Source organism: Mus musculus, chromosome 5 (assembly GCF_000001635.26).
Source record: "Mus musculus strain C57BL/6J chromosome 5, GRCm38.p6 C57BL/6J".
Taxonomy (NCBI): Eukaryota; Metazoa; Chordata; class Mammalia; order Rodentia; family Muridae; genus Mus; species Mus musculus.
Genome location: NC_000071.6, coordinates 125,085,425 through 125,110,486, shown reverse-complemented (window position 1 = coordinate 125,110,486; position 25,062 = coordinate 125,085,425). Strand labels below are relative to the sequence as shown.

Genomic DNA, 25,062 nt, shown 5'->3' with positions numbered 1-25,062 from the left:
GCAAAAACAGAAGAAAGCGAGGCCCAGTGACCCCGATGGCTCCTGTGTGTTGTGACAGGTGTGTTTTTTGAAAAGCTGACTGCTCCAGTTCAGGGTCTGCAGCCTGCTTGCATCACGCACATGTGGAAGGCATATGTGGCTGAGCTGTCAGGCTGGGGTCACTGTGGGAGTCTTATTTCTGTTCCCGGGAAATAGAGGTGTAGCCAGGAGGAGGCAGTAAGGACTGTCATTACTGCCTGCCGGCCTCCTGGATTTTGTCTTCAGAGAACACAGCCATGGGAAGAGTGGCTGGGACGAGGCAGGATCCACGCGTGGCACTGCCGTCCTGGGGATGCTTAGGGTAGGAAGCTGGTGTGCTGCGGCCTGAAGTCACGGCAAACTTGGGTGTCCTCAACGTTCTCTGTCCAACCACAGGACCGTAGCCTGGCAGGCAAGCTGGAGCCTGTGTCACCTCCCAGTCCCCCGCACGCTGACCCTGAGCTAGAGCTGGCGCCATCTCGACTGTCCAAGGAGGAGCTGATCCAGAACATGGACCGCGTGGACCGTGAGATCACCATGGTAGAGCAGCAGATCTCCAAGCTGAAGAAGAAGCAGGTGAGTAGTGAGGGCGGGCAGAAGACCGGCCCCACGTCCTCAGGTGCCTGGAGCCACACAATTTCCTGGTGGTTGGTGTGTGTGTGTGTGTGTGTGTGTGTGTGTGTGTGTTTAATGTTTTGCTTCTGGAAGCCTCTGGGCCGGGCCCATCAGGCTCATATATCTGCACGGTCAACAGAGAGTCCTGAGCTTCAGGGGACCAAGGCTTCCCGGGAGAGGCACCATGAGCTGCCCAAGGCAGAGAAAGAGCCTTTGGTTGTTCTTGCATAAAAGCTGAATGGGGAGCCGGGAGCTGGGCACTGAGGGCTTCCAAGATGGTGGCCCAGAATCCCAGAGTGAGGCTGGGCCCTGGTGCGGTCAGATTGGCCGTGCCAGACCAGTGGAGCTCTCACATCTCCAGTCCTCCAGGCCTGGCTTGGGGGCTGGGCTGGAGCCACTGTTACATGCATGGATGTTGATCAAGTCTGGAGGCCAAGTGACTTGAGCTGCTGTTATTAGTTTTCTTTTTCTCCTTTTATTTTTTTCCTCTTAACCTAAATTTCTTTCTTGAATGTTATCTTAAAAAATAATTTATATATATATATATATATATATATATATATATATATATATATATACACACACACACACACACATACATATATATAAAAGTATAAAAATAAGATTATATAATAATATAAAAATAAATGAATGAGAGAGATGGTTCGGTGGTTAAGGACATGTATTGTTCTTACAGACTACCCAGGTTCAGTTCCCATCACCCACATCTGACAGCTTACAACTCCTTGTAACTCCACCTCCAGGGGACAGCCCTAACCTCATGTACATGCACATATGCAGATGTACACACATGTATGTGATGTAAATATGTTGTAATAATAAAAATATTTTTAAGAAAATAAAATATACTTGTTTGCCTGTGCGCATGTGGATACTCCCTTTGTAGGAGTTGGTTCTCTCCAGCTTTGTGCTTTGTCAGCCTGTGGTGGGTTAACGCCACCACCATTTTTTTTTTTTTTTAAAAAGACAGGGTTTCTCTTGTTTAGCCCTGGTTGTCCTAGAACTCACTCTTTAGACCAGGCTGGCTTTGAACTCAGAAATCTCTGCCTGCCTTTGCCTCCCAAGTGCTGGTACTAAAGGTGTGTGCCATCACTACCTGGCTCAGCACCCCCTTTTTTGGGAGGGGGAGTGGGGGAAGACAGGGTCTTTCAGGCCTTGGCTGGCCTGAACCTCACTAGCAGGCTGGCCTTGAACTCACAGAGATCCTCTTGCTTCTGACCTGTGAGTGCTGGGGTTAAAGGCATGTACCACCACCATGCCTGCCCGGCCCCTTTAAGTACATTTAGAAAGTTTGATATGTGTGTCTTGGGTGTGTACGTGTGTGTTCAGGTGCCTTAGAGGCCTGAAGAGGATTTCAGACATCCTGGAGGTGGAGTTACAGGTGGTTGTGAGTTGTCCAGCGTGGGCGCTGAGAACCGAACCCAGGGCCTTTGCAAGAGCAGTCCGTACACACTCATAACCACTGACCTGTGTCTCTCCACACGCTCCTCATTCCTACAAAACTAGAATTCCCAAGTGTAAATGAATCATTTTAAAGTCTGCAGTTCACTGGCAGTAGACCGAATCATACGGCTTCCACTTCCTCCGCCTGTCCCGACAGACGCAGAGCTATTTAGCGATGCCCCATCTCCTAGCCCAGAGTCACCCCTGTGACAGTCTGTGGAGCTGCTTTCTGGACACCTCACGTACATGGACTCACATCCATTTGCCTTTCGTGTCTCTGCCTTGTGTGCTCAGCATAAGGAACTTTTAGGGTTCACAGGGCATAGTCGAATCTCTTCATGGAGAAGTGGTATTCGACCATGTGGCTGTGGTATGCTTTCTTGTGTGCTTGAGTGACTGTCCCTGGTTCTCCCGCCCCTCACCCTCTCTGCTCATGAGGGCTGCTGCTCTTCCAGGTTCTCACCAGTGCTGTTTCCAGACTGTAGTGGCTTGGGGCTCATCGCTGACTGTGTAGCGTGCGGTTGAGGGTTGTGTGAAGCCGGGCTCCTTACAGCTCTGTGCTCACCAGGACTGTTGTGCAGTGTGGTTTTGGATCTTCCAGTCACCGTTATGGGAGTGTGGGTGACTGCCAGGTCACACTGAGGAAGATGCTGAGGGTCAGAGAGGCGCAGTGACTCTAGAACCCTGGGCGATGGAATGAAAGTCTGACTTCAGGCTGAGAGGTGTGCTGTCTGGTCAGGGCTGTAGCCAAGACATTGGTCTTCACCCTTTCACCTTCTCTACTCCTTAGACTTCCTGGTTTTTTGTCTTTATTTATTTATTTTTTGGGCTGATCTGTGAGAGCTGCCACCAGGGGTCACTGCAGGACCAAGGCAGCTTGGCTCTTCTGGCCTCAGTGCTGATTGTTCCTGCCTCATCATCTCCTTGTTTCCCGGGCCATAAAACTCTGTTCCTGTGTGACCGAACATGCTCGCTGAATGCACATAGTAAGCAGAGTGGACCGTGCGCTGATCGCACTCATGGCGCCCTCTGTAGGTCACATTAGGCATTGGCTTCCCGTGGAGTCTTGAATTCTTTGCTCTTGGCTCCTGACTTTGGAGTAGAGCGGACAGCAGCAGCAGGAAGGGATGCCAGATAGGAGATGGATGAGGGGTCCAGTGTGAAGACACAGGCATGTGCTGCTGTTGATGATGATGATGCTAGTGATGTTGGTGATGGTGAAAGTTGAGATGGTAAAATGGATGTGATGGATGGTGATGGTGATAGTGATGGGTACGAGGGTGGTGGTGGTACTGCTGCTGCTGCTGGTGTTTGTTAGGATGGTGATAGATGCAATGGTAATGGAGGTAGTGGTGGTAGTGGTCATTGGTGATGAGCGGGGGTGGGGGTGTTTTAATGATGATGCTAATATTAATGGTGGTAATGATGTTGATGGTCAGTGATGGTGGTGGTAGGATGGTGATGGTGGTGTTCATGATGGTGGTGTTCATGATAGTAATGAAGGTGATAGCGGCAGCGATGGGTGGTGGCGATGATGGTGGTGATGATCTGATGGTAGCGATTGGGTGCTGCTGCTGATTGCGGTAATGGTGATGGTGGTAATGGTTGTGGCTGTGGTAATGGTGGCAATGATGGTGTTGATCATGGTGATGGTGAAGATGATTGTGATTCTGATGCTGGTGGAAAGCTTTGTCTGTCACCAGTCTTTCTTCCTTTCTGCCTCTCCCAGCCCTCTCCATGTAGCTCCTGGTTTAGTCCTTAGAAGATTAGGGACTCTTTGTTTCCAGGGAAAGGAGTAGGAAGTTCAGAGACACTGAGTAACTTCTCAACAGGCTGTGTGGGTGTACGGGGCAGAAGTGTAGTGCTCCTGGTTGAGGCCTTCACTCTGTGCCTGTGGCCTCTCTTGGAGCCTGGAGGCTCAGCCACCAGGGATCCCTGCCAAGCAGGGCACCGAGTCTCTGGGTGACTCATAGGAAATGGCGATCAGCCTGACTTCCTGTGTGTGGCTACGGGCAAGTGGGGGGAACAGTGCCTCAGCTTCCGGCCTTCACCGCTCATGTTCTCCCCTTTCCCGCAGCAACAGTTGGAGGAGGAGGCCGCCAAGCCGCCCGAACCCGAGAAGCCTGTGTCGCCACCACCCATAGAATCAAAGCACCGAAGCCTGGTCCAGATCATCTACGATGAGAACCGGGTACGGCCCACAGGAGCAAGTCATTGAACCATGAGTTCCCTATCACCGTGGAGGCTGGCGAGCGGGTGGGGAGGGTGGACCATGGGCCATGCATAGCGTTGGCATTGGCCTCAGGCTGGAGGAGAGCGAGGGGGCCTGCCGGCCACTGAGATGCACTGTCACCTCATATCTGCCTAGCGGATCCAGTGACACGCTTGGTGATATCACTATTAATACTGGCAGGTGGCTGCCTGGCTGGTCCTAGGAAGGTGTGCATCGTAGGCGTTTCCATCTCACACCTGGAGAGACAGACCCAGAGATGGGGAGTGCTCAGAGTCACGCAGCCACGGTGCAGGAACTGTGGGATTTGAACTGGGCTCGTGAGCTGCAGGCAGGGCCTGATTTTTGGAGCTTTGGGCTTTTGAGCTTTTGACTGCCTGGATTCTCTGCGAGTGAGAAACCAAAGCCCAGAGAGGAATGTGGGCCAGACAAGTCTTGTGCCTCAGGTTCCATAGCTTAGGATGTAAGTAGGTGTTCTTTATTGCTTAGGGAAGATACTGGGGCTCAGAGAGGGCAGGAGACCTGCGTGAGATTGCACAGCAGGTTAGATTTGGGGCTGGGACTCAGAAGCAAGATTGAACTTGCTTGACGGTGGCGGAGATGGTCAGAGGAGTGTGGCTCTCTAGCCACATTGGACATTTGTTCCCAAGGCTGCCTTTATCTTGCTCTTTGTTCTGCTGTCCCTCTTTAAGGGAGGTCCCTCTGCTCTTTCTCTCTACTCTGATGTCCCCCTGTCCCCGGCCTTGTGCTAGCTAAGGCCTGTATCACAGCCTTAGGAGGAGGGCCTGGAGATGTGTCACACACCCATGCTTGTTCCTCTGCCTTCACGGAGCCTGGAGCAGGCTCCCCAGCTTTCCCCGAGGAACAACAGCAGAGCCTAGCATTCCCTGCGATCAATAGGATTACATTTTAATCCCCCTTCCTTCCTAGGAAGAGGCAGGACAGGCTCTTGCCTCCAGTGTTCCTGTGGTCAGGCAGCCCAAGGCCTCGTGCATCTGGAACACATCTGTCCTCAAGACCAACGAGTGGCTTTTCCACCTCCCGGGGCTTCTGTGGGCATCACAGTTGCAGGCGGGTGCAGCAGCTGGAGGAGGGGCATGCCACAGTCAGGGAGGAAAGTGGGGACTAGCATGGGCAAGAGGGGGACTGGGTGGTGGGAGGGGCCACAGCTTTGATCTTCAGAGCATGCTCTGCCTGTCACACCTTGTCACAGACATGGCTGTGTGTGTATGTGTGACAAGTAGAGGGGTGGAGTGGACCCATAGGTCACCACACATTTATAGGCCGTACACTTAGGTCTGCTTAGCACGTGTAGCTCTGTGTGCACTCTGAGAGTGTTGATCTAGATGCTGGGTCTTGCCTGTGACATTGGGACATTGTGCAGTATGTGGTAGTGGCTGAAACTTGCTGGCCCCACTGGCCCCAGGGTCTCTGGCTGTGTGGCTGTGGATCCTGCAAAATGCCAGGGACCTCCTGACTTCTTCCTTGTTCTCTGGGCACGATACTTGGGGGCCTCAGACAGTGGTGTCCCTCTTGTTCTGCCTATCTCATTTCCAGGGCCGGACCTTCAGATACCTGTGTGCTCATAGTCAGGGCTGGTCTCTAGAGCTGGTCTGCTCGCCTTGGTTGTGTGTCCCTGTGACCTGACCTTTGTTCACAGATTGAAGCTGCCCTGTTAGACCTCCAGGCTGCCCTGCTCACCCTTGGGCAAGGCTGGCTTAGCTCTAATGAGTATGTACCAACATCTCCAGTAAGCTGGCCTTGTCTTCACATAAGGATGACAGATAATAGTGTTTGGGAACCTGTTGTATGTGACAGCCAAGTCTGCTGTCTGCCAGTGTGTTGGGGGAAGCGACAGAGCCAGGCTGAGAGGTGACCTGGGGTCAGGCTGTAGATCCATTAAGAGCCCTGTGGTCCTGTCCTGGAGCGGGTGTGAGGGACTCAGTTAGGCTTGGGTGACACTGCTGCCTTGTCCCCAGTGTCCTCATCACATAGGTGAGCTACATCCCTGGGGTCACCTTCCCGTGGCTCCCAGACACAGTGGTCAGTTGAGGGTGGTCTGGAGGCTTTGGGGAAGCTGAGCCCTCTCTGGGGAGGAAGGTGGGTGGAGCCTGGCAGGTAACTGGGACAGTGGCAGGGCAGAAGTGCCAGGATGTGGCTGGACCTATGGCATCTGGGAGCAGCAGGGTCCGCATAGCAAGGCCCCAGCCATCTTAACTGGGGGGTGGGCAGCTTCAGCTTCCAGGGTGACAGAAGACAGCGAGGGAGGAGGTGTGTGGGAGTTGGGGCGGGGAGTGGTATGAGAGCAAGAAGGTCTGCAGCAGCCACCGAGGAAGCCACGTTTCTTGATGTGTCCCCAGTTCCCAAGGAGCGACAGCAGACTCCAGCACATCCTTACACAAGCTGTGGGTCTTGCCACTAGTGGGTGTGGCTTACAGGGCACAGGGTCCTAGTAACCCCTCCCCCTCCCCCCAGATCCAAATCTCTGCTCCAGCTGTGTAAGCACAGCCCCTGGTGGCCCCGCTGTGTTAAGTGCCACCCCCTTTGCCTAAGCACAAAGCTGGTGCTGATTCCCACAGAGCTGTCACACACACACACCAAGATACTGTCGCTGAGTCGATGTGACTGGCTCAGTGGCACCTCCCCCACCCCCACCAAGCTTGTGCCCTGACCACACCCTGAGGCCGCTGGTCTCAGGGTCTCAGCTCTGCACAGAAGATCTCAGAGTGGACCTTAGCACACGGCAGAAGCTGCTCTGCTTGCTAGCTTGAGCCCTTCCCATGTCTGGTCTGGGTGGGTTGAGATTGTCTGCCCCCAGGAAGCTCTGCAGTGCCATAGCTCTCAGGTGATGACGGTGACTTCAGTGGACCCCTGAGTTTTCTTCAGCATCTGCTGTCTGATATAAGGATTCAGGCTTTGCCAAGGTTCTGCCTCTGTGCGCCTCCCCATCCTAATCCATGTTCCCCGCTTCACTCCCTGCTTCCTGTAAGTCGGCCCTGGTGGTCCCAGTCTGGGCAGCCAGCCAGCAGAGGCACAATGTTGTCTTCATGTGTTGGTCTGAGAGGAGAGATCCAGCCTATTGAGGGGTGCCCCCCACAGCCGTGGGGCCCTCTGCAGCACGCCTCTGTTTTCCTTAATGAGGCCTGGTGTGTGAAGGGAGGGGATAGAGGCCAGAAATAGTCACTTTATTGTCAGATGGGATCCTCGAAGGCTCTGGTGTCCCCTTCCGCTGCTCTGGCTCTGAGGTCAGCAGACACCAGAGGCGTCCGTGCCTGGCAGAAGCTATAGCCTGGTTAGCCATGGTCAGATCCCTCCCTTGGGCCAACCTGGGAGCGACTGGGGGCTCCTGCAGGGTTGTCTGGGGTCCTCCCTGCAGGTTGGGCTTTACCCTCATCCCGAGATGCTGATTCCAGCCTGCTCTGAGCCCTTGTTTAATTCCATTCTCCTCTTTGCCCCACAGAAGAAAGCCGAAGCCGCACACCGGATCCTAGAAGGCCTGGGGCCCCAGGTGGAGCTGGTGAGCTGGGTGTGGCTGTGCGGGTTGGAGGAGTGGGGTGGAGGAGCAGGGTCGGGCAGCAGGTGTTGGGGGAGTGGGAGGGAGGGAGGAGGAAGTCATCTACTGCCCAGCACTGTCCCCAAGGGAAGGCAGGAAGCAGTACCTCCTGATAAGGGCGCTGGCAGATAACTCTTGAGTGGCAGCTGGGCAGTGAGCCTGTCCCTGCCTCTGCAGCCCAAAGGCCACTCGCCATGTTGGCTCTGCATGAGAGTCCTGCCCACTCCGTTCTCTGAGCTTGATGGCCCAGAAACCCTCAGGAGGACTCTTGATGTCTTCAGCCCTGCTGCCTGCCATGGTGGGAAGGGTGGCCATGACTGTAATGATTGTTATCATCATCGCCCTGCTCGTCTCCAGTGTGTCATAGCAGGGTGGGAAAGCAGCCCCGGCCTCGGGATCTGCTGGAGTGGATGGGGCAGAAGTGCACCTCACCCCCTCAAACCTGCACTTGATGGTGTAGTCTTGGATCATATCAGCCACAGGTGGCAGGTATAGCTGGCCGTTGGTGCACAGGGTCGGGGGTGTGTGTAAGCACCCTTGGGGTGTGGACAAGAGTCCTGGGCACTGCATGCTTGCTGAAGACTGTAGGGCCAGGTCTGTGGTATCTGTGGTATACGCTGACACAGTCTTGTCCCTAGAGAACCTAGGGTGGACAGATGGGTGCTGGGCTCCTCTGCTGCCTGTGGTAGGCTCTACGTGGCCCCTTCCTACACCTGGGAGCTGGGCAGGGCCGCTGTGCCACCACCAGGTCTCTCACTCTCTCTTCCTTCACTACTGAGCTGTACCATCTGCTGCATAGTTCATTATTCCAGATGTGTGTGATACTAGGGTCCAAAGGAGTCCTGTGTCACTGTCCTTGTCGTCCTTCTGGCCATTTCTCTGAATGGAGCCATGTAGTCCATGGTCTTTGTTCTCTCTTACTCTTTCTCCCTCACCCCGCCCCCAGCATTGGTACTTTATTTAGGTTCTCCTACACCATGATCTGTGTTGGTGCTTTATCCCTTTTCAGGGCTGCATTATATTCCACTGTCTCCGGACTGCATTTTATTTCTCTGTGTTCAGTTGATGACACTGGGTGGCTTCTTGCTTTTGTCCCCTGATAATAAAGCCATGCCACAAGCTTAGGAATGAGCAGCGTTTGTGTCTCTTTAGTCTACACTTGGGAGTAGAATTGCTGTCTCCAGTGTTGGTTTTTTTGTTTTTTGTCTTGTTTGTTTTTCCCCCTGCATCTACAAGTTCCTGGCTGGTTTCTAAGGTGGCTGCACTATTGTATAGTCCCATTAGTGTCTTGCTTCTGTTTCTCCCTTCTGCCATCCTGTTCAGATTCAAGGAGTTTGTGTGCATGTGTGTGTGTGTGTGTGTGTGTGTGTGTGTGTGTGTGTGTGTGTGTGTGTGTGTTTGTGTGTGTGACTTTTTTGTCCTTGGGAAGAAGGTAACTGTCTGTTGCTTGAGGAGTTCGTGGGAGCTTCTCCCTAGAGATTTTGTCTAACCCGGGGCTTTGGAGGCATCAATGGCCTAAGAACGGGGTGTGTGTGTGGAGGGGGAAGGTAGGGGGTGTCACCTGCTGCTGACAGGCACTTGCTGTGCAAGGTCTTTGGGTGTTGCCACCTTCCTCATGTTCTGAAAGAGGCTCCGAAGGGTAGTGCTCTGCCCAGCACCACACACAGAGAGATGAAGGAAGAAGTGTGCCAGCCTGTGAGTGTAGCCAGGTCTTCCTAGGGCTTCTGTGTGTAGAGCTATTGTTGTACTGCTTCTTCCTAGATACTGCTGATTTGGGCTTTGGTCACTGAGCCACCATGAATTCTGGTGCTTTGATACAACACTTGGATCAAAAGCAACTTTGGGAAGGAATGGGTTTATTTTAGTTTATATGGGAAGTCTGGGTGGGGACTTGGGCAGAAACTTGAAGCAGAAACAATGGAGGAACACTTCTTTGCTTTCTCACAAGTTCATTCTTAGCTTCATCATATAACCCAGGACCGCTTGCCTAGGGAATGGTGCTGCCTACAGTAGGCTGGGCCTTTCTGCATCAATTAACAGTTAAACCCCACCCCTACTCTCACCCCCCCCCCAAAAGGGGGGGGGAAATCCCCCCATGCCCCAGGACAATTTTCTTTAGGTAACTTCTCAATTTGGCCTTTTCTCTCAGGTGACCCTAGGCAGTCAGGTTGACAATGAGAGAGAAGTAGGAAAGTGAGGGGTCTCACCTCCTCAGTTACTGAGTATTTGGGAGCCTTGGCATAGCAACAGCAAGGTAGTGACCATCTTGCTTTGTGTTCTCCAGAGGGAGGTAGAAGCTTCAGGGATTCCGCCTTGGGGGCATCCCATGGCCCAGTGTGATCTAGGAGGGCCCTGTGCTGGGCAGGGACCAGACTGGCCAGGTGGGAGGCTGCACAGCTCTGAGTCACTTGCTTCCTTCCTGCTCTGAGGTGTCATTCTGAGAGCTCAGTGTCCCCGTGGGCTGGGTTTGGTGACTCCAGAAGCTGGCTTGCCGCCTGCCATTCTGAAGGGCACCCACACCCATGGCTGTCAAGGGCTCCAATTTGCAGCTCTAGCCACTTGTCTTTAATGGAGAGGGCAGCTTTGCCCCCATTGCAGGAGAATGCAAGCCACCAGGTGTCCTTGTCCCTTCCCAGGATCAGCCCCCTGCCCCTGTCAGATGGCCTCAGGGTGTTACCTGGGTGCTGAGCCTAGGGGGGCTCCCCTGGGTGGCTTCCCTCTAAGGTGCAGCAGTGCCCCTCAGTGTCTAGGACTACAGCTTCCGCCTTACTCCCCAGGAGGCAGGTAGGGGTCTGTCTGCTGCTGCCCCTTGGGTGTGGGCGTTCCCTTTGCTCTCCCATGCTGAGAGCATGCTCTGCTCCTGCCCCACGCTGGTGCTCAGTGGACTTGAGTGAGCCTCCACCCCTTCCTGCCCCAGTTGGGCTGTTCTCCATCTTTGATAGCAAACAATGGCACACTGTCAGCACATCTAGAATGTTCTGGGCTATTTGCACATCCTATGAGGCGGGCCCTCTGCCCTGCACCCATTTTCTAGGTGAGGAAATCCAGACTTAGGTGTCACCGGAGCCCGAGTCCTTGAGCAGTGCCCATCCACATTGGCATTTGTTTTATTGGCATCTGGGGAAACACAAAGGATCGAGGTGTGGCTGCCCTGGGTATCAGGAAGCTGCACTCATGAGGCCTTACAGCATCCTCAGCAGTGTCAGACCCCTCCTTTCCTCTGGTCAGTTATGCATCGAGTCTGACTGCGGGTTCTCTTGTTGCCCTATGCCTTCTTCCTCAACTCTGCTAGGGATGCTTCCCTGTTTCAGGCTCTGAGCCCACAGGAGGCGCTGACCCATGGTTTCTTATCACCAGGAGAGCAGTTGAGCCTGGCTGGCTGAGCCCCTGGTGCATTGCCATAAGGTGCAAAAACTGGTGTCTCTGATGATGGCCTGGCTGCAGGTGACCTGCCTTGTCTCTGAGTAGGGGACCTATTGGGGAAAGGATGCTGGCACGGTTCCCACACTGGTCCAAGAGTTGTGTCTGCCACCTGTAGAAATTTTCCCCTTAGAGCCTTTTGTGTCTCTACCCTACCCAGAGACCAAGGACATCATGAGATTCCGGGCAGCGTGAGTGCACAGGAAGGAAAGGGCTCAGAGGAGGCAGGCACGGGATGCAGCCAGGGGATACAGAGTCCTCATGGGGTGGAGTTCAGGCCATGGGCGGGTTTGGCAACCAGCCTCGAGCTTCCCATCTGTGTAGTGGTAGCGACTGCCACACGAGTAACCACTCTAACAAAGCTGCAGCCGCAGAGTGCTAAACACCTGCACTCTTGTCTCAGGCATCAGAGACCTCTGGGAGGTAGTGGGTAGTTTTCTGTTCTACCTGTGGCCGCTTCATGTCCCTCAGGTAGGCTGTGTAGGGTCCATATCTTGGACAGAGGAAATCATGGCATAGGAGGATACAGACCACTGGTCTAGCCTCTGACATGCGACGGGCCTCCTGACCACTCACTGTTCTTGCTTCCCTCTGAAACTCATTCTCCCATGTATGTAGGACCTGGCTCCTGGTTCCCTGCAGAGGGAACCTGTAGTGTCTTCAGCCCTAGGCCAGCTTCCTCTGTCCAGAGCAGAGGCCTTGGGTGGTCTCTTGTAGGCCAGTGGGGGGAGAGGTCACTTCTTGGCAGTTGTAACTGGGCTCTGCAGAAGCTGTGTGTCGGTGCCTGCCACCTGCTGCCCTCAGCTTCTTCTTCTTGATTTGTTTGGGTCTCTGTGGTCCAGGGTAAGATGCCTTGGTAGCACTAGGGCTGTAGGTTTCCATGGTGATATAGATGCCAAGCCAACCCTAAGCGTTTTGCAGATAAACTACTTTGCTTAGGGTCAAGGCCAGGCCTGGGCCCTAGAGCCAGCTGCAGCCTTTTCCTGGCCAGGTCCTGCTTCTCCCTGTGTTCTCCGCCACTCTCCCAGCTATACATCTGATTATTCAACCAGTGGTCAGCTGCTGGTGACAGGGCTGCAGGGCCTGAGGCTGAGGGTGCTTGGTCTGGGTTCTGGCTGGTGATACTTGTCCACCACACCCTGTCACCCGTCCCATCCATCTCTGACATGTTTCTTCTTCCTCTGCAGCCTCTGTACAACCAGCCGTCTGACACACGCCAGTACCATGAAAACATCAAAATGTGAGTCACTGCTCTGGGGTACCAGCCCATTCCTGGGGACCAGAAGACCAGTGGGAAGTCTGGGTGGAAGTCCCTAGCTGCATCAAGCCCACGCTGGGCTCAAAGCAGGCCTGGAGCAGAGGGAGTGGCACCTTGCAGCTTGGGTACAGAGACTGGAGGCAGGAGGCCATGGTGTGAAGAGACAGGCTATGCAGGGCACAGCCAGCTCCAGTACTCTTAGCTGTGGACTGCTCTGGGCACACACTTGGTATCTGAGGTGGCTCGAAGCGCTAACCCAGAGGCTTCACGAGCCGCATCCCGGTCATGGGTCATTTCCCAGGTAGAGGTTGGGAGGAGTTAATGTCCCTTTGGTTCCATACAGTGGTGTTCAGCAGGGATATCAGGCTGGGCTGGTGTCTGATAGCTGGCACCCTTAAGCTGGAGGGGATACGTAGAATGGCTGTAAGGTAGCTGCTAGCTTCCTGGGATTTTCGAATAGCAGTAGTTCCTGTCAGTGGGCTGTGGAGGAGACAACTAACATCCAGAAACCAAAAGGTGGGAGGGGCCTGAAGCACATGGCAGTGTATTAGGTGGGGGAGGGCTGGAGGCAAGGGTCTTAGGGATCCAGCTCTGAGTGGTCAAGTGTGCAAAGATCCTGCCTGGTGGTATTGGAGCATGGGCTGGTGAACTCAGTAGGTGGTGATACAGTGATCTGGTAGCTAGTGTCCCCCTTGGTTCTCAAGTGTTACAAGTGTCTCAGGAGGCCTCTGGCTTTTGGAGTTGTATGATGTCCCACCCTGGCTACCTCCTGTGTTCCCTGGAATATCTTTCCTAGCTAACCTTGAGGGCCCTGTACTAGCAGTCAGTATTGGGTCCAGCTGCTACCATAGGCTATGGCCCCATCACCGCCCTGGACTTGAGTCTTTCTGCTTCTCTGTGTGGGGCACGCCCAGTGGCCCTGATCCCCATGGGGAGATGAATTGCAGGAGAGGGATGGATGATGACAGCTCATTATAGGGGTTTGTCACAGTTGCTTTGTGGGGAGGGGCTTGTGCCACCAGGCCAGGTTACTGGGACATTCATTTACTTATTCATTAGCTCATTTACTCCTTCATTCATTCATGTGTTCATTCATTCATTCATTCATTAGTTCGTTCATTCATTCACTTGCTGCTGTTGCCAGATCCTATCCTCACCCCGTGGAGTCAGGACAGACGAAGGCTTATTCCCTGTTTGGGTTGACAAGTAGCTGAGAGAAGTAAGGGAGAAAATCTGCTCTCCCGGGGCTGCCAGCCCTGGCCTTCACGTCGTGACACTCCTTGGGTGGGCTTCTTCAGTGTGTTGGAACCAACAAGGTCTCATTGGATGGCTTTGGCTAGCCTGGAGCCTTCTGAGTGCCGGGATTCCAGGATGTGCTGTCACAGCCAGTCTGACGTAGCCAACGACCGTATAGCAGGCTGAGGATTTTGTACAGCGTTTGTTGCTTAAAGTGAGTGATGTTCGTAGGGCGAGTCATGGGATGTTTCAGCCTATAGAAACAGTCATGGATCTAAGCCAAAGAGATATGTGCCCCAGACAGTGTAGCTGGTGACATTAGCCATAGCTAAGCTGTGACCAGTGTCACCTGTGTTGACCAAGGCTGGACTTGGAATGGATTTCTTAGAAGCTGAATCTGTCTGGGCATGTTGGCATAGGCCTGTGGGCCCAGTGCTCTGGAGGCTAAAGTAAGAGGCTGGTGAGTAAAAGATGTAGCCAGGGCTACAAAATAAGACTAGCCTTAAAAGTAACTAACTAAACAAGTAAATACCAGGACCCTGAAAGCTTTAAAAATAAGCAAGCAAGTGAAGACAGAAGAAAGGAAAGAGGTGGGGTGTGCTTTGGTCTTGAGCCTGTGCCAGTTGTGGTGACCCTCCAGCTGCAGGATTCTAGCTATCAAGTCATAAATATGGCTCTGAGGGAGTGACCTTTCATACGTCAACAGCTAGCTTTCTGTTTAGTAAGTCCATCTGTGCGTGCAGTGTGAGCTACATCATGCTTAGAGAGTGCTGGGCCTTGCTGTCAGCACCATTAACAAACATCACGGCCACCGTTGCCCATTCCAGCGTTACACTGTTAAATCCACACAGTCTTTCACTGTGAATGCATCTCGAGGGGAGAGTAAATGGAGTTGTAGGAGAGAGGGGGAGAGGGAGTCTGGCTAGAGACCGGGGCAGGATGTGCTGGGAGAAGCTGGAGCAGCTGCCGGGCTGTGTGGAGCATCCCAGGCAGATGGGACCAGCAGTGCAAAAGCCCTGGGGCTGTGCTGAGCTGCATGAGATTGCAGACTGTCGCAGCCACAGGCAGGATCTGTCAGGCCCAGGAGGGTGCTGCTTGTCCTTCCGGCTTGGTCACCGTCCACAAAGATTCGGCCTTTATTGTGGGACGTGCTCTGCTGCGAGTTTATCTTCAAGTTCACTCTGATGGCCACTGGGAGAAAGGTCCTGGGACACCATGTGTGGGAAAGCCCTGGAGAGCTATGGGCTGTGAGGTATGGAAGGTCAGGGTATAGGGTCTAGGGTTCCCAGCCCAGGGCTGGTAGTATGTGGTAAGTCAAAGCTGCCTCTTGACGGGTGCCATCACTCCCTGGGGACCAAGAGCGCTCAGCTGTGGCCACTGGCTCTATCAGCAGCTCCTGACCCCATTCCTGCTGTGCAGGTGTGGCCTGCAGATGAGTCTGAGGGACAGAGAAGCCCAGTGCTGGGACACAGCGGCCCTGACAACAATTTAGCAGCTTTTGGATAGAGCTTGTATACAGTTTACCCTTTTAAAGTTTGTCTGGTGGATTTTTCATGGTCACTTAGGTGTGAACTGCTCAGCCTGGGCTCCTACAGCACAGCATCAGGGAATTTTGTGTCTTTTCGTTTCTTCCGAAGGGTCAAGGACTCCTCTCGTCTTTGGCCTTTTGTGTTTCGGATATTTCTCATGGATGGGGGCTGGGCTTTCCCAGGGGCTCATAGTCCTGGAGTAGGTACAGTGGGCAGGGTGGGGTGCAGAGACCAGGCACTGAAAGTGTGGATAGCTTCCTCTGGTCTGAGGCTAGCCCCAAAAGGATGCTAGGTGGCATGCCCTATGACACAATGACACTCAGGTCCTGGAAGCTGCTTGGTAGGCGGGGTCTATGTGACCTAGGTGATAGTGATGTCTATGTGACCTAGGTGATGTGTCAGGAGCTCCAGGCCTCCAGGGTGGATGAAGTCCTTGCAGATGCCTGGGAGCCTTTGGGGTTACTGTCTAATTGGGTGAAAAAGATTCAGAATGGTCAGCCTCCTAGGGGTTGGGGGTCACCAGGGGAAACAGAATTCCCTAAAGGTGGAGCCAGGACCTCTGGAGTCACGTGAGAGACTCAGCTCTGATAAAATGGACTGAGTAGTGTTAGGCTGGGGTGTGCCTGTAATCCCAGCCAGACAAACAGACAACCCTCCCCCCCCCCCCCCCCCAGCATAAAACTAACAGTGTCCTCAGAGCTGCTGATGGAGGTAGTGAGCGGCCCATCACTGGGAGGTATGCAAGTCAAGAGTCTTTGGTTTGACATGTGACAGGCGGGAGATCAGTTGCCGCCTGCCACATGTCAAACCAAAGACTCTTGACTGGGAGGTATGCAAGCTCTACACTGTGTGCCCGTTGCGAAATAGGGTCTCTGCACCACCTGTAAGGTGGGGCTAGCCCTGGAACCACCAAGGGCCCACTGTGTTAACACCGCCTCAGCTGACATCTGTACCTGACGTGTGAGAGAGGTGCTTGGGGAATTTGTTGTTCTAGTCCCTAAGCACGGAGACAGTTATCCCTCATTCCTTTGTTCACTGCACACACGTCTCTGTGTGTCTGGTCTGCACCAGGCACTGTCTGTCCCTGGGAGATAGCAGTGAACGAGTCCCCACTTGCAGTGGGGAGATGACAAGCTCAGTACTCACATGGAGTGTGACAGCTGTGACAAGGACAGTGAGATTGATCTGGGGGGTTGGGGTGGGGGGAGCTCCACCACCCAGGGAGCAGAGCCGTCACCAGCTCCTTGGCTGTCTGCTGTAATTGCTGAGAGGTGGGAAGTGTCCCTTCCCTGGGGACCTGGCCCCTGTCATTTTAATTTCTCTGCCTTCGTGCCTGGCCATGACTTTCAAGTTAATTTCATGCTTGGCTTCCTGGTGTGGGTGATTTCAGACCTGTGGAGGTCACCTGTGCGACCCTGCTCGTCTCCCCCGCCTTGCTCTGAAAAGTGTCAGGAGTAGCTGAGGTTCTGCCAGGGCACCTGCCACCTGGGCTGGGAGCCTGCCCTGACCCTGCCACACAGGGAAGGCAGCCCCAAGGGCATGCTGGAGAAGAGAGGTGTGGGAGTGCCCAGATTCTGTAGGACCGTCAGGAGCATCCATGCCTGGATGACAGATAAGTCTCAGAGCTTAGAAAGATGGGGCTGGACAGCTACTACCCCGCCCGGGTCTCTGCCAGCTCGTAGCCTTGGTCCTCGAGTGTCTCAGGCTCAGAAGGAGGCATCTCTCTTCCTGGTGTCCTAGACCCACCCTCTCATTTTCAGGATGGGCAGGAAGCAGGTTACTGGGAACATGTCTCTGGTCTTGCCCTGGAGGTTCAGAGGTGCCCAGTAATTTCTCCAGGGTCACATAGCCAAGCCCGCAAGAGATTCAGTCCACACCTCTCTGCGTCTCTGACGACCTCAGACAGTATTGCTTCTCCCACCAGCAGGCCAGGCTGGTCCCCTTTGCTGCAGTAGGCTCGGCCTTTCTGACACCGTTTGCAGCTTGAACAGACATGGGTGGGGTTCCATCTAATTGTGCCCTGGTACAGTTGGGATCAGACCCTTCCTGACCCTCATCTCATCCCGCCAAGCCCTGGAGCCCAGCCCCCCTCCACTGCCTTTCTTTGAGTCTATGTTTGTCATTGCTGCCAGGCCGCTGATTTCCTGGGCTGCTCATGCAAGGTCTCCCTCTGTCTCTCCACCCAAGTTCCTGTATTTTGTAAGGCAGTACACTAGGATTGGTGGTAGCTCCCCATCTTCCAGTAGGAGGCGGCTGCATTCCCCTTCTCCCTCTTCCCCTCCCCTCTTCTCCCTCTCTTCTCTTGCTCTCCCTCAGCCTCCGTATATAGTGCAGAATAACTAAACTTCTGATCCTTCTGCCTCCTGTGGTGTGGACGGCATTTTCATGTGGTGTGGACGGCATTTTCACGTGGTGCTAAGGTTTGAACCTAGGGCTTTGTGCTTGGTAGGCCCGCAACTCTGCATCTCCACCAAGCCACATCTGAGGTCACAGGCATGGGGCATCCAGGCCTTCACTCCAGGGCAACTCCTCAAAGTGGGAGCTCTTGGTGGATTAGGGACCTATGGGGAAGTTGGGGTTCCCTCACCTAAAAAGTGATGCAGTTGTGAGTCCAGGTTAGAGAGGGCAAGTTCAGGGGTGTGATGGGCCCCAAGGCCTGTCTGTCTGTGTCTCCCACAAGACCCAGAGGCCATTTGCAGCGCCTGGTTGAGTGTATTAGGGCTGTGGGGAGTAGGGATGTACCGGGTCTCTGTTGCTCAGGGCTGGGGTGGATGGAGCCCTGTATCCCGATTCTGCTGTGCCCTGGCCTCAGGATTTCTGTTCCTTCTCTGCAGTCTGAACTTTGTCCTGTCTGCCTGTGTCTTTTTTCTACCCTCCACCTCCATTTCCCAAATCTTTGTCCATTCTGAGGTAAATCTCTGTTCTCGTCTCTCCCCCTCCCTTTTACTTCTCCCAGTTTCTCCCTCCTGCCCCCTCTGACCCTGTTCTTCTCCCCACGTCTCTACCCTTTTTTTTTCTCGATTCCTCTCCGACTCCCCCACCGCTTTCCTCGGTAGTCCTTGCAGGGTCTCTTGGGGCCTATGTGGCCAAGCTGGTACAGTGGAGCTTGGCTGTGTACCCAAGCTGAAGACCCCTCAATGCCTTAGCCACTCATAGGACAGGGTCCCCAGGCCATAGCCGTTGAGATTTGCCTCTGGGTAGCAAGGGTGGGTCTTTGTGGGTTGGTATCCAAGGCTGTGACTCAGGGGGATGTGAATGGTGCAGGCTTTCAAGTATGGGAGCTCTAGGGATGGTGGGTTGGGGTACTGGCAGCTCTGAGGGGCAAAGTAGACTCTGGGGAAAGTAGGGGGAGTGGGCTCCCTTCTGACTAAGGGCCAGTGCCGATCAGCCTGAACTCCTGCTGAGAGCTGGCCATCTCTGACGCCCCTGTCTGTGCCCTCCAGAAACCAGGCGATGCGGAAGAAGCTGATCTTGTACTTTAAGCGGAGGAACCACGCGCGCAAGCAGTGGGTGAGTCCCCATTCCGTCCTTTCCGTGACATAGAATAAACAAGCGGTGACATAGCAATGGGTGAGTCCTATCCCAATCCCTCCATACTGTGTGCAAGCTATGGGTAAGGCTCATCCCTGACCTGTCCCCTCCCTCATGTCTTAGGAAAGCAGTGAGTGGGTCCCCTTCTGTCCCTTCAACACATGGGCGAGCAGTGGATGAGTCCTGCTTCCATTCTGCTCTTCTCTGAGTCCCCAACCCTATCCCCTCTCCTCCATTGGTGCAGTAGATGAGGCCCTGTGTCCCCATGGCCACCCAACAGTCAGGGCCTCTTCAGCACATGCTGTCCAGGCTCAGAGGTCCCCATCCACTCTGCAGTTGGGGATGGGTGCCTGCGTCATGAGAGAATGCTGTCGATGAGCCACAGAGGGGGCAGCTGCTCTGGTGGTTGGGGCTCCTGACCCCCTTTCCCAGTCCTCTGGAGCGGGGAGCCACTGAAGCCAAGAAGGGTGTCCTAAGGGCACCCTTAAATGCTCCTCATGCCCACAGAGGTTTTAGAGAGTGACAGAAACTGGGAGTGCCCCGAGAAATGAGCCTTCCCCTCCCCTAGCCAGGCCTAGGCTCTGGAAAATGGTACCATTGGAAAGGAGCAAGGCCCCTGGCGTATGGTGGTCAGTGCTAATCCTGCTTCTTGAGTTTGGGTGAGGGGTGCAAGGGACCCCCAAGCAGTTGCACTTTGACCCACAGAGATCCAGGGCTAAGGGATGGAGGGCAGGTAGGTACCTGCCGTGTCGCCTTAGCTGCCAGGGTTGGGAGTGACACCCTACCATCATGCCTACTTACATAGTGCTGGAACTGTGTGGCTGGTTTAATTAGGTCTTCCCTCTGTGTCTTCCCTTCCCTTCCTGGGCTCTGCATGCAGGCTCTGCTTAGCCTCGATCCCATATCAGCTCAGAACCAGGGTCAAGCTTTTGCTGGAGGTGATGTCATTTATTCCACTCAAGCCCAGGGCTGCAGGGAAACACCGTGTGGGGGGGACTGGGGGTGGGGGTGGGGTTGGGGTCTGTGAAGTCAAGATGGCAGGTCTTCTGCACTCTTCCTGGGCTGTCAGATGTGGCTGCAAGGTACTCCCCACCTTGTTCCTCGGGCTGACCTGGTACTTGCCCAGCAACTCAGCGGTGCCTAGAGCCTGCGTGTGTGTAGTAAACAGAAGACAGCAGCTAAGTGCTGTTTGCGCAGAAGTGGAATGACGTTTGAATTGAATGAGTTGTGGGTAAAGAGACAGGGAGTCCCCCAGTCATAGGTCCTCAGCTGCAATCACCAAGTGCCCACTGTGCATGTGGCTCCTGGCATGGGATTCGAGAACCGAGTTCAAGGCTCAACTTCCCACCACAGCCGCTTCCTCCTCCCTCGGTGGACATGGTCCCAGGAGGTGGTTGTGTTTTCCAGCCGCATATTTCAGGCAGGGAAGCTGAGGCCAAGAGGTTAGCCCATTGGTCCCATGTCCCACAGAGAAGTGGCAATGTCTGGATTGGCACCAGGGCTGCCTTGTTCCTTAGTCTTGGGTAAGCAAATCTTGCCCCGAGTAGTTCGGGTGCAAGGTGAGGTACCAGATGAGCTCAGGAGGGGAAGGTGGCTGAGGCAGTGGAGGAGGAATGGCCCTGCTGAAATACAAGGAGGGAGAAAGGGCAAGTGAGTTGTGTGCAGATCTTTGCTGAGGGAGAGCATGGCAGGTGTAAAGGTCCTGGGATTGGCGCTTGATAGGACTGTTGATGTCCATCCTCACAGAGGAGCACCACGTGCATTTATGATGAATCTGCCCTTAGTATGGGATGCGGAGTGCGTCGGTCTGCAGGAAAGAGTGATAGCGGCAGGAGAGCACCCTTGCTCTAAGATCAGGCGGGTCAGCGCCAGGATCACCATGCGCAGACCACAGGACCGCAGGCCCCTCCTGCTGGTGGGTGAGGAGAAGGCAGGCGTTGTGGTCCCCTCAACACCCTAAAATCCAGTCCTGCCACCCCAATGTGCCACCCCTAGATGCCACCCACAGCTTGCCCTGAGCTTCTGCCCTCAGCCGGATCTGCCATTCCACGTCAGAGGTCCTTGGGGCTCTGCAGCCTAGGCAGTCCACCTTAGGGAGGGAAGGAGAGAGGGTCTCCATGCTGCAGCAGGAGGAAGAGACACGAAGGGCTCAAGAGTGCCGCTCTGTTTTCTCAGTTTCCAGCAAGACGTCTCCTTCCCGCTCAGCTCAGCCACCCCGCTCTGTCTTCACTCAGACCCCAGGGCTGAGGCCATTCCCTGGGAGCCCTTGGTGCTCCCCAGAGAGAAGCCTGCCTCGCTTTTTTCTGCGGGGCCAAGTGTGCAGGAGACCAGTCAGCCACGTTCCTACCCAGCACAGGCCGACAGACAGAGATGTCTGCTTCCTCCCCTGGCCAGGCCCCCTCTCTCCCTGTGAGCAACATCCCACTGTCTTTAGACAGTGGTTGTCAACGGATCCTAGCTCCACTGTGGGCCAGATGCACACACCTCCCCAGTAGATGGGACAGACTGCAGCAGGCCACGCGGTGGTTTGATCTAGTCAGAGACTGTCCCGTCTCAGACAGTACCACACCTCCCCCTCGGAAGCTGCTTGTTGGGCCTTTGTGCTATTGCCTGGGGCTATGGAGCATGTAGGACGTTTCTGAGGTCTTGGGACCCTGTTGCTTGTCTGCAAGGTCTGGGACAGTCCCAGCTCTCAGCTGGTATCTGACGTTAGCTGGTGTCCTCTGCTGTCTCTGGCCTCTGGTCTCTGAGTGTTCTCTTTCTTCTCCCTGGTCCTCTGGGTGGGAGCCAAGAGGCCTAGGCTGGACTGGTGGAGTGTGTTTTGGGGCCCTCTAGCCGTAGCCCCCCATCTTCCCTCAGCTGGAGTCCAATACTCTGGGGGCTGTTGTTCAAGACACAGACACAGGGAGCTCCGGGTCAGAGGTTAAGTACACTGTGGCCGGTATCAGGGCCTAGAACATATCCAAGGTGTTATATGACCGAGTCTCCTGTCCTGTGGCTGATAGAGGCGTGAATTTTGAAATGATCCCCTTGGATATACACAGGGCATGTGTCTATGCTCTGGGCCAATTGGGAGATAAACAGCAGGCAGCTTGGTGGTTAAATGGGGAGGGGGACTTCCTTATCCTGCAGAGGAGGGCAGAACCTTCCTTTCCAATGTCTGCTAGGTTTTGGACTCTTAGATTTGGGGAGTGTGGCTGCACCAGAGACCAGGGATGAGGAACTGCCTAGAAAGCGGATACTCCCTGGGGACATCTTTTCTGGGCCACAAGAGCTCTACAGAGCCATGCTGCCCAGGACAACTTCCTGCAAGTGGTGGGGCCTGGCCTGATCTCCTGTGCAGTATCCTGCAGTGTCGGTAGCCGGTGTAAACACAGGGCATGAGCCCCAGCCTATTGGATCAGGGCTGTTTCTCATTTGGATGTGTGAGCGAGGGGTAACTTGATGCAGCTGAGTCAGAGGAGGCCCGTGCAGAGGAGGTCTGGCTCTGAAGGAGTGGTCAGTCATATCCCATGGGGCACCTTTGGCTTCCCAGGGGCCGGCAGCTCTGTGACTGTGTCTGTGTGTGTGTGTCCATCCCCCACCTGTCCATGTGAGTGCAGTGGGTAGTATCCAGCTCTCACCAGCATGCCGCCTTCTGACCATCCCCCCCACCCCCCATCACAGGAACAGCGCTTCTGCCAGCGCTATGACCAGCTCATGGAGGCGTGGGAGAAGAAGGTAGAGCGCATAGAGAACAATCCGCGAAGGAGGGCCAAGGAGAGCAAGGTGAGGGAGTACTACGAGAAACAGTTCCCGGAGATCCGCAAGCAGCGGGAGCTGCAGGAGCGCATGCAGAGGTAAGGGCACAGCCACAGCTGAAGACTGTGCGCGCAGGGGTGAGGGGGTGTGGGCCTGGGGGCGGGGGATGAGCCTATGCTCGGGAGACCACATGGAGGGATGAGTGGATGCTCAGGGGAGGACACAGAGATGAGCCCATGTAAGAAAACAGTTGTGCATAGAGGGGCATGCTGTGCTGGTTCCCATGGGCCCCTGGTGGCCTCTGCCACACAGAGTGCCCTCACAGGGCTTCATACTTACAGCTCGGGACCCTCAGCACCTGTTGGGCCCAGAGCCATCACCCATGAGTATTATCTTCCTGTCCTCACTGCTCCTACCCCATACCTGCTAAAGCTGCCGAGTGAGACTCTGCTGGGGTGGGAGCGGCGGTGGCGGTAGTATTGGGAGGGTGGCTGTGAGGTGGGTGCCTGTCCTCATTGTGGCCATGAGGGCAGAAACCTAGGCAGGCTCTCTTTAGCAAATGAGGCTAGTTGGGTGTGGTCATCTGCACTCTAGGCTCCTCAGGCTTGTCTCAATGACGACCTACTCAGCAGCCTGGGTTCTAGGGCTGACCTGAGGCCCAGAAACCTGCTCCTGGTTCTCGGGCTGGAGGCAGCATGGAGCTCCTGCTGGGTCTCTTTTGTCTTTTGTTCATGGGAGATGGGCTGCCATCTTATAGCCTTGGGAGCTGACATTCCTGGGTGGCTCCCCAAACTCCCTGGGCTCCTAGCCTGTGGTCAGTTGTGAAGGTGGGAGGCTCGGCCCTGATCCCACCCTCCCCATTCACCCGTACATACCCTCTAGAATGTTCTACCCCATGGTCTTGACTTAGCCTGTCAGTAGGACGGCTGGTCCTGACTGTGTCCCTCTGGTTTCCAGCAGGGTGGGCCAGCGTGGCAGTGGGCTCTCCATGTCGGCTGCCCGCAGTGAGCATGAGGTTTCTGAGATCATTGATGGCTTGTCTGAGCAGGAGGTAAGTCCACAGTGACACCACGCACACCCTGTTGCCTCTGCACGTCCCTCTCCCTGTCCCTTACACATACTTCTTGCCACAGTGCTCAGGTGCCAGCAAGAAGGGATCCAGAGACTGCTGATGTGTCAGATGCAATGTGGGCACGCCAGCAATAAGTGACCGCGCCTATCTCCCAAAGGGCAGAGTTGACAGGGATGCCAGCAAACCGTGGGGGGCAGCCTGGCAGGACATAGTTGGGGAAGTTCTCTGATCTGAACAGTCTCTAGTGCCCAAAGAGACATCGGGAAGCTGGGTTGTGGGACAGGGATAAGTGCCCCCCACTCTTCTCCTGCTGCCATGGTTCAGGGTGTCTGTTGAGCTTGGCGGAACTCTTAGGGGAGTCTGGGTGAGAGTGGGTGGGCCCAGCTGAGGACTGTCCCAAGGAGCAGCCTTCTGGCTCATTGCCCCCTCAGTCCTCCCTGGGTACCCAGTGGTAATCTTGGTGACCCCAGCTATGGTCACCATCACAGAGAAGGCCAGGAAGCAGAACAGGTGCTTGTCCCCAGTGAGGGACCATTCTGCTCTCTGGGCCAGGTGTACTATAATGACATTTGTCCCCATGGCCGGCGCCACAGTCACCCAGAACACCATGTACCAGGACCCTTGCTTCTTTCCTGGTGGCTCTGCTCTTGGTAGAGGTGGCCATAGAACCCATGTCCCCTCTGAGCCCCTTGAGGCTGTTTATGTGGAGACTGAAGATGGGATACTGGACAGCAGCTGGCGACACCTCTGTGGCTGTGGAGTGACTATTTAAGCTGTTCTCCAAGCTGAGTCCTGGTCCTCGTAACACTGGCCATGGACCAGGCGTGGCCGTTTAAGTGGTCTCCTTGTACACACTGACAGCCCCATGCACCCAGCAGCCTTAGCAGCTCAGGACCTGCACCCCACTGCAGTGCCTGGCCTTGCAGGGACATCCTCTTGCCAGAGTTCTGCTGGAAAACCTCTCCTCCTCTTGTGGACAGAAAGCAGAACTCAAAAATCCACAAGCGATAGCTACGGGGCCATCCTTGCTGGTGGGCATGTGGCTGGGGTCAACCCATGTCTCACCGATGTGGATGCAGACGTGGCTTTCATTTCCTCTGGAAGCAGGGAGACAGTGGTCCTGTCCACCCACACATTGGACCCTTCCCTAGGTCCTAACCACACAAGAGTATTGTGGCTGCCACCTCTTGAGGAAGCCATTGCCAGAACAAGGCTGGAGACAGAGCCAGAACCAGAAGGTGCTGGGCAGGAGACACTTGGAAAGTCCGTAGTATCTTCTCAACATGGACGGGCAAGGCAGCCACAGAAGGAAGGACAGGGCTGGCCAAGTCCCCAGGGGATGATAGAAAAGCCAGGGTATAAGGTCTGGACTAGAAAGTGACCAGGTCCTCTGCA

The 25,062-nt window shown here is 54.8% G+C and overlaps 1 protein-coding gene across 51 annotated transcripts in view; it reads left to right on the top strand.

Moving 5' to 3' along the window:
- The window catches only part of Ncor2 (nuclear receptor co-repressor 2), a 162,086-nt gene that overhangs the window by 68,752 nt on the left and 68,272 nt on the right, over window positions 1-25,062 (top strand). For 50 of the 51 annotated variants that reach the window (XR_003955607.1, XR_003955606.1, XR_003955605.1 and 47 more), the window contains 7 exons: window positions 415-594; window positions 4,175-4,288; window positions 7,788-7,844; window positions 12,488-12,540; window positions 18,767-18,833; window positions 22,521-22,693; window positions 23,553-23,646. Coding sequence is in view for 47 of the 51 variants with exons in the window: in NM_011424.3 (NP_035554.3) it covers window positions 415-594; window positions 4,175-4,288; window positions 7,788-7,844; window positions 12,488-12,540; window positions 18,767-18,833; window positions 22,521-22,693; window positions 23,553-23,646 (738 nt within the window). In the remaining 4 variants the exon portion in view is untranslated. The remainder of the gene's footprint in view (window positions 1-414; window positions 595-4,174; window positions 4,289-7,787; window positions 7,845-12,487; window positions 12,541-18,766; window positions 18,834-22,520; window positions 22,694-23,552; window positions 23,647-25,062) is intronic. The other variant, NM_001253905.1, reaches the window with a different exon arrangement.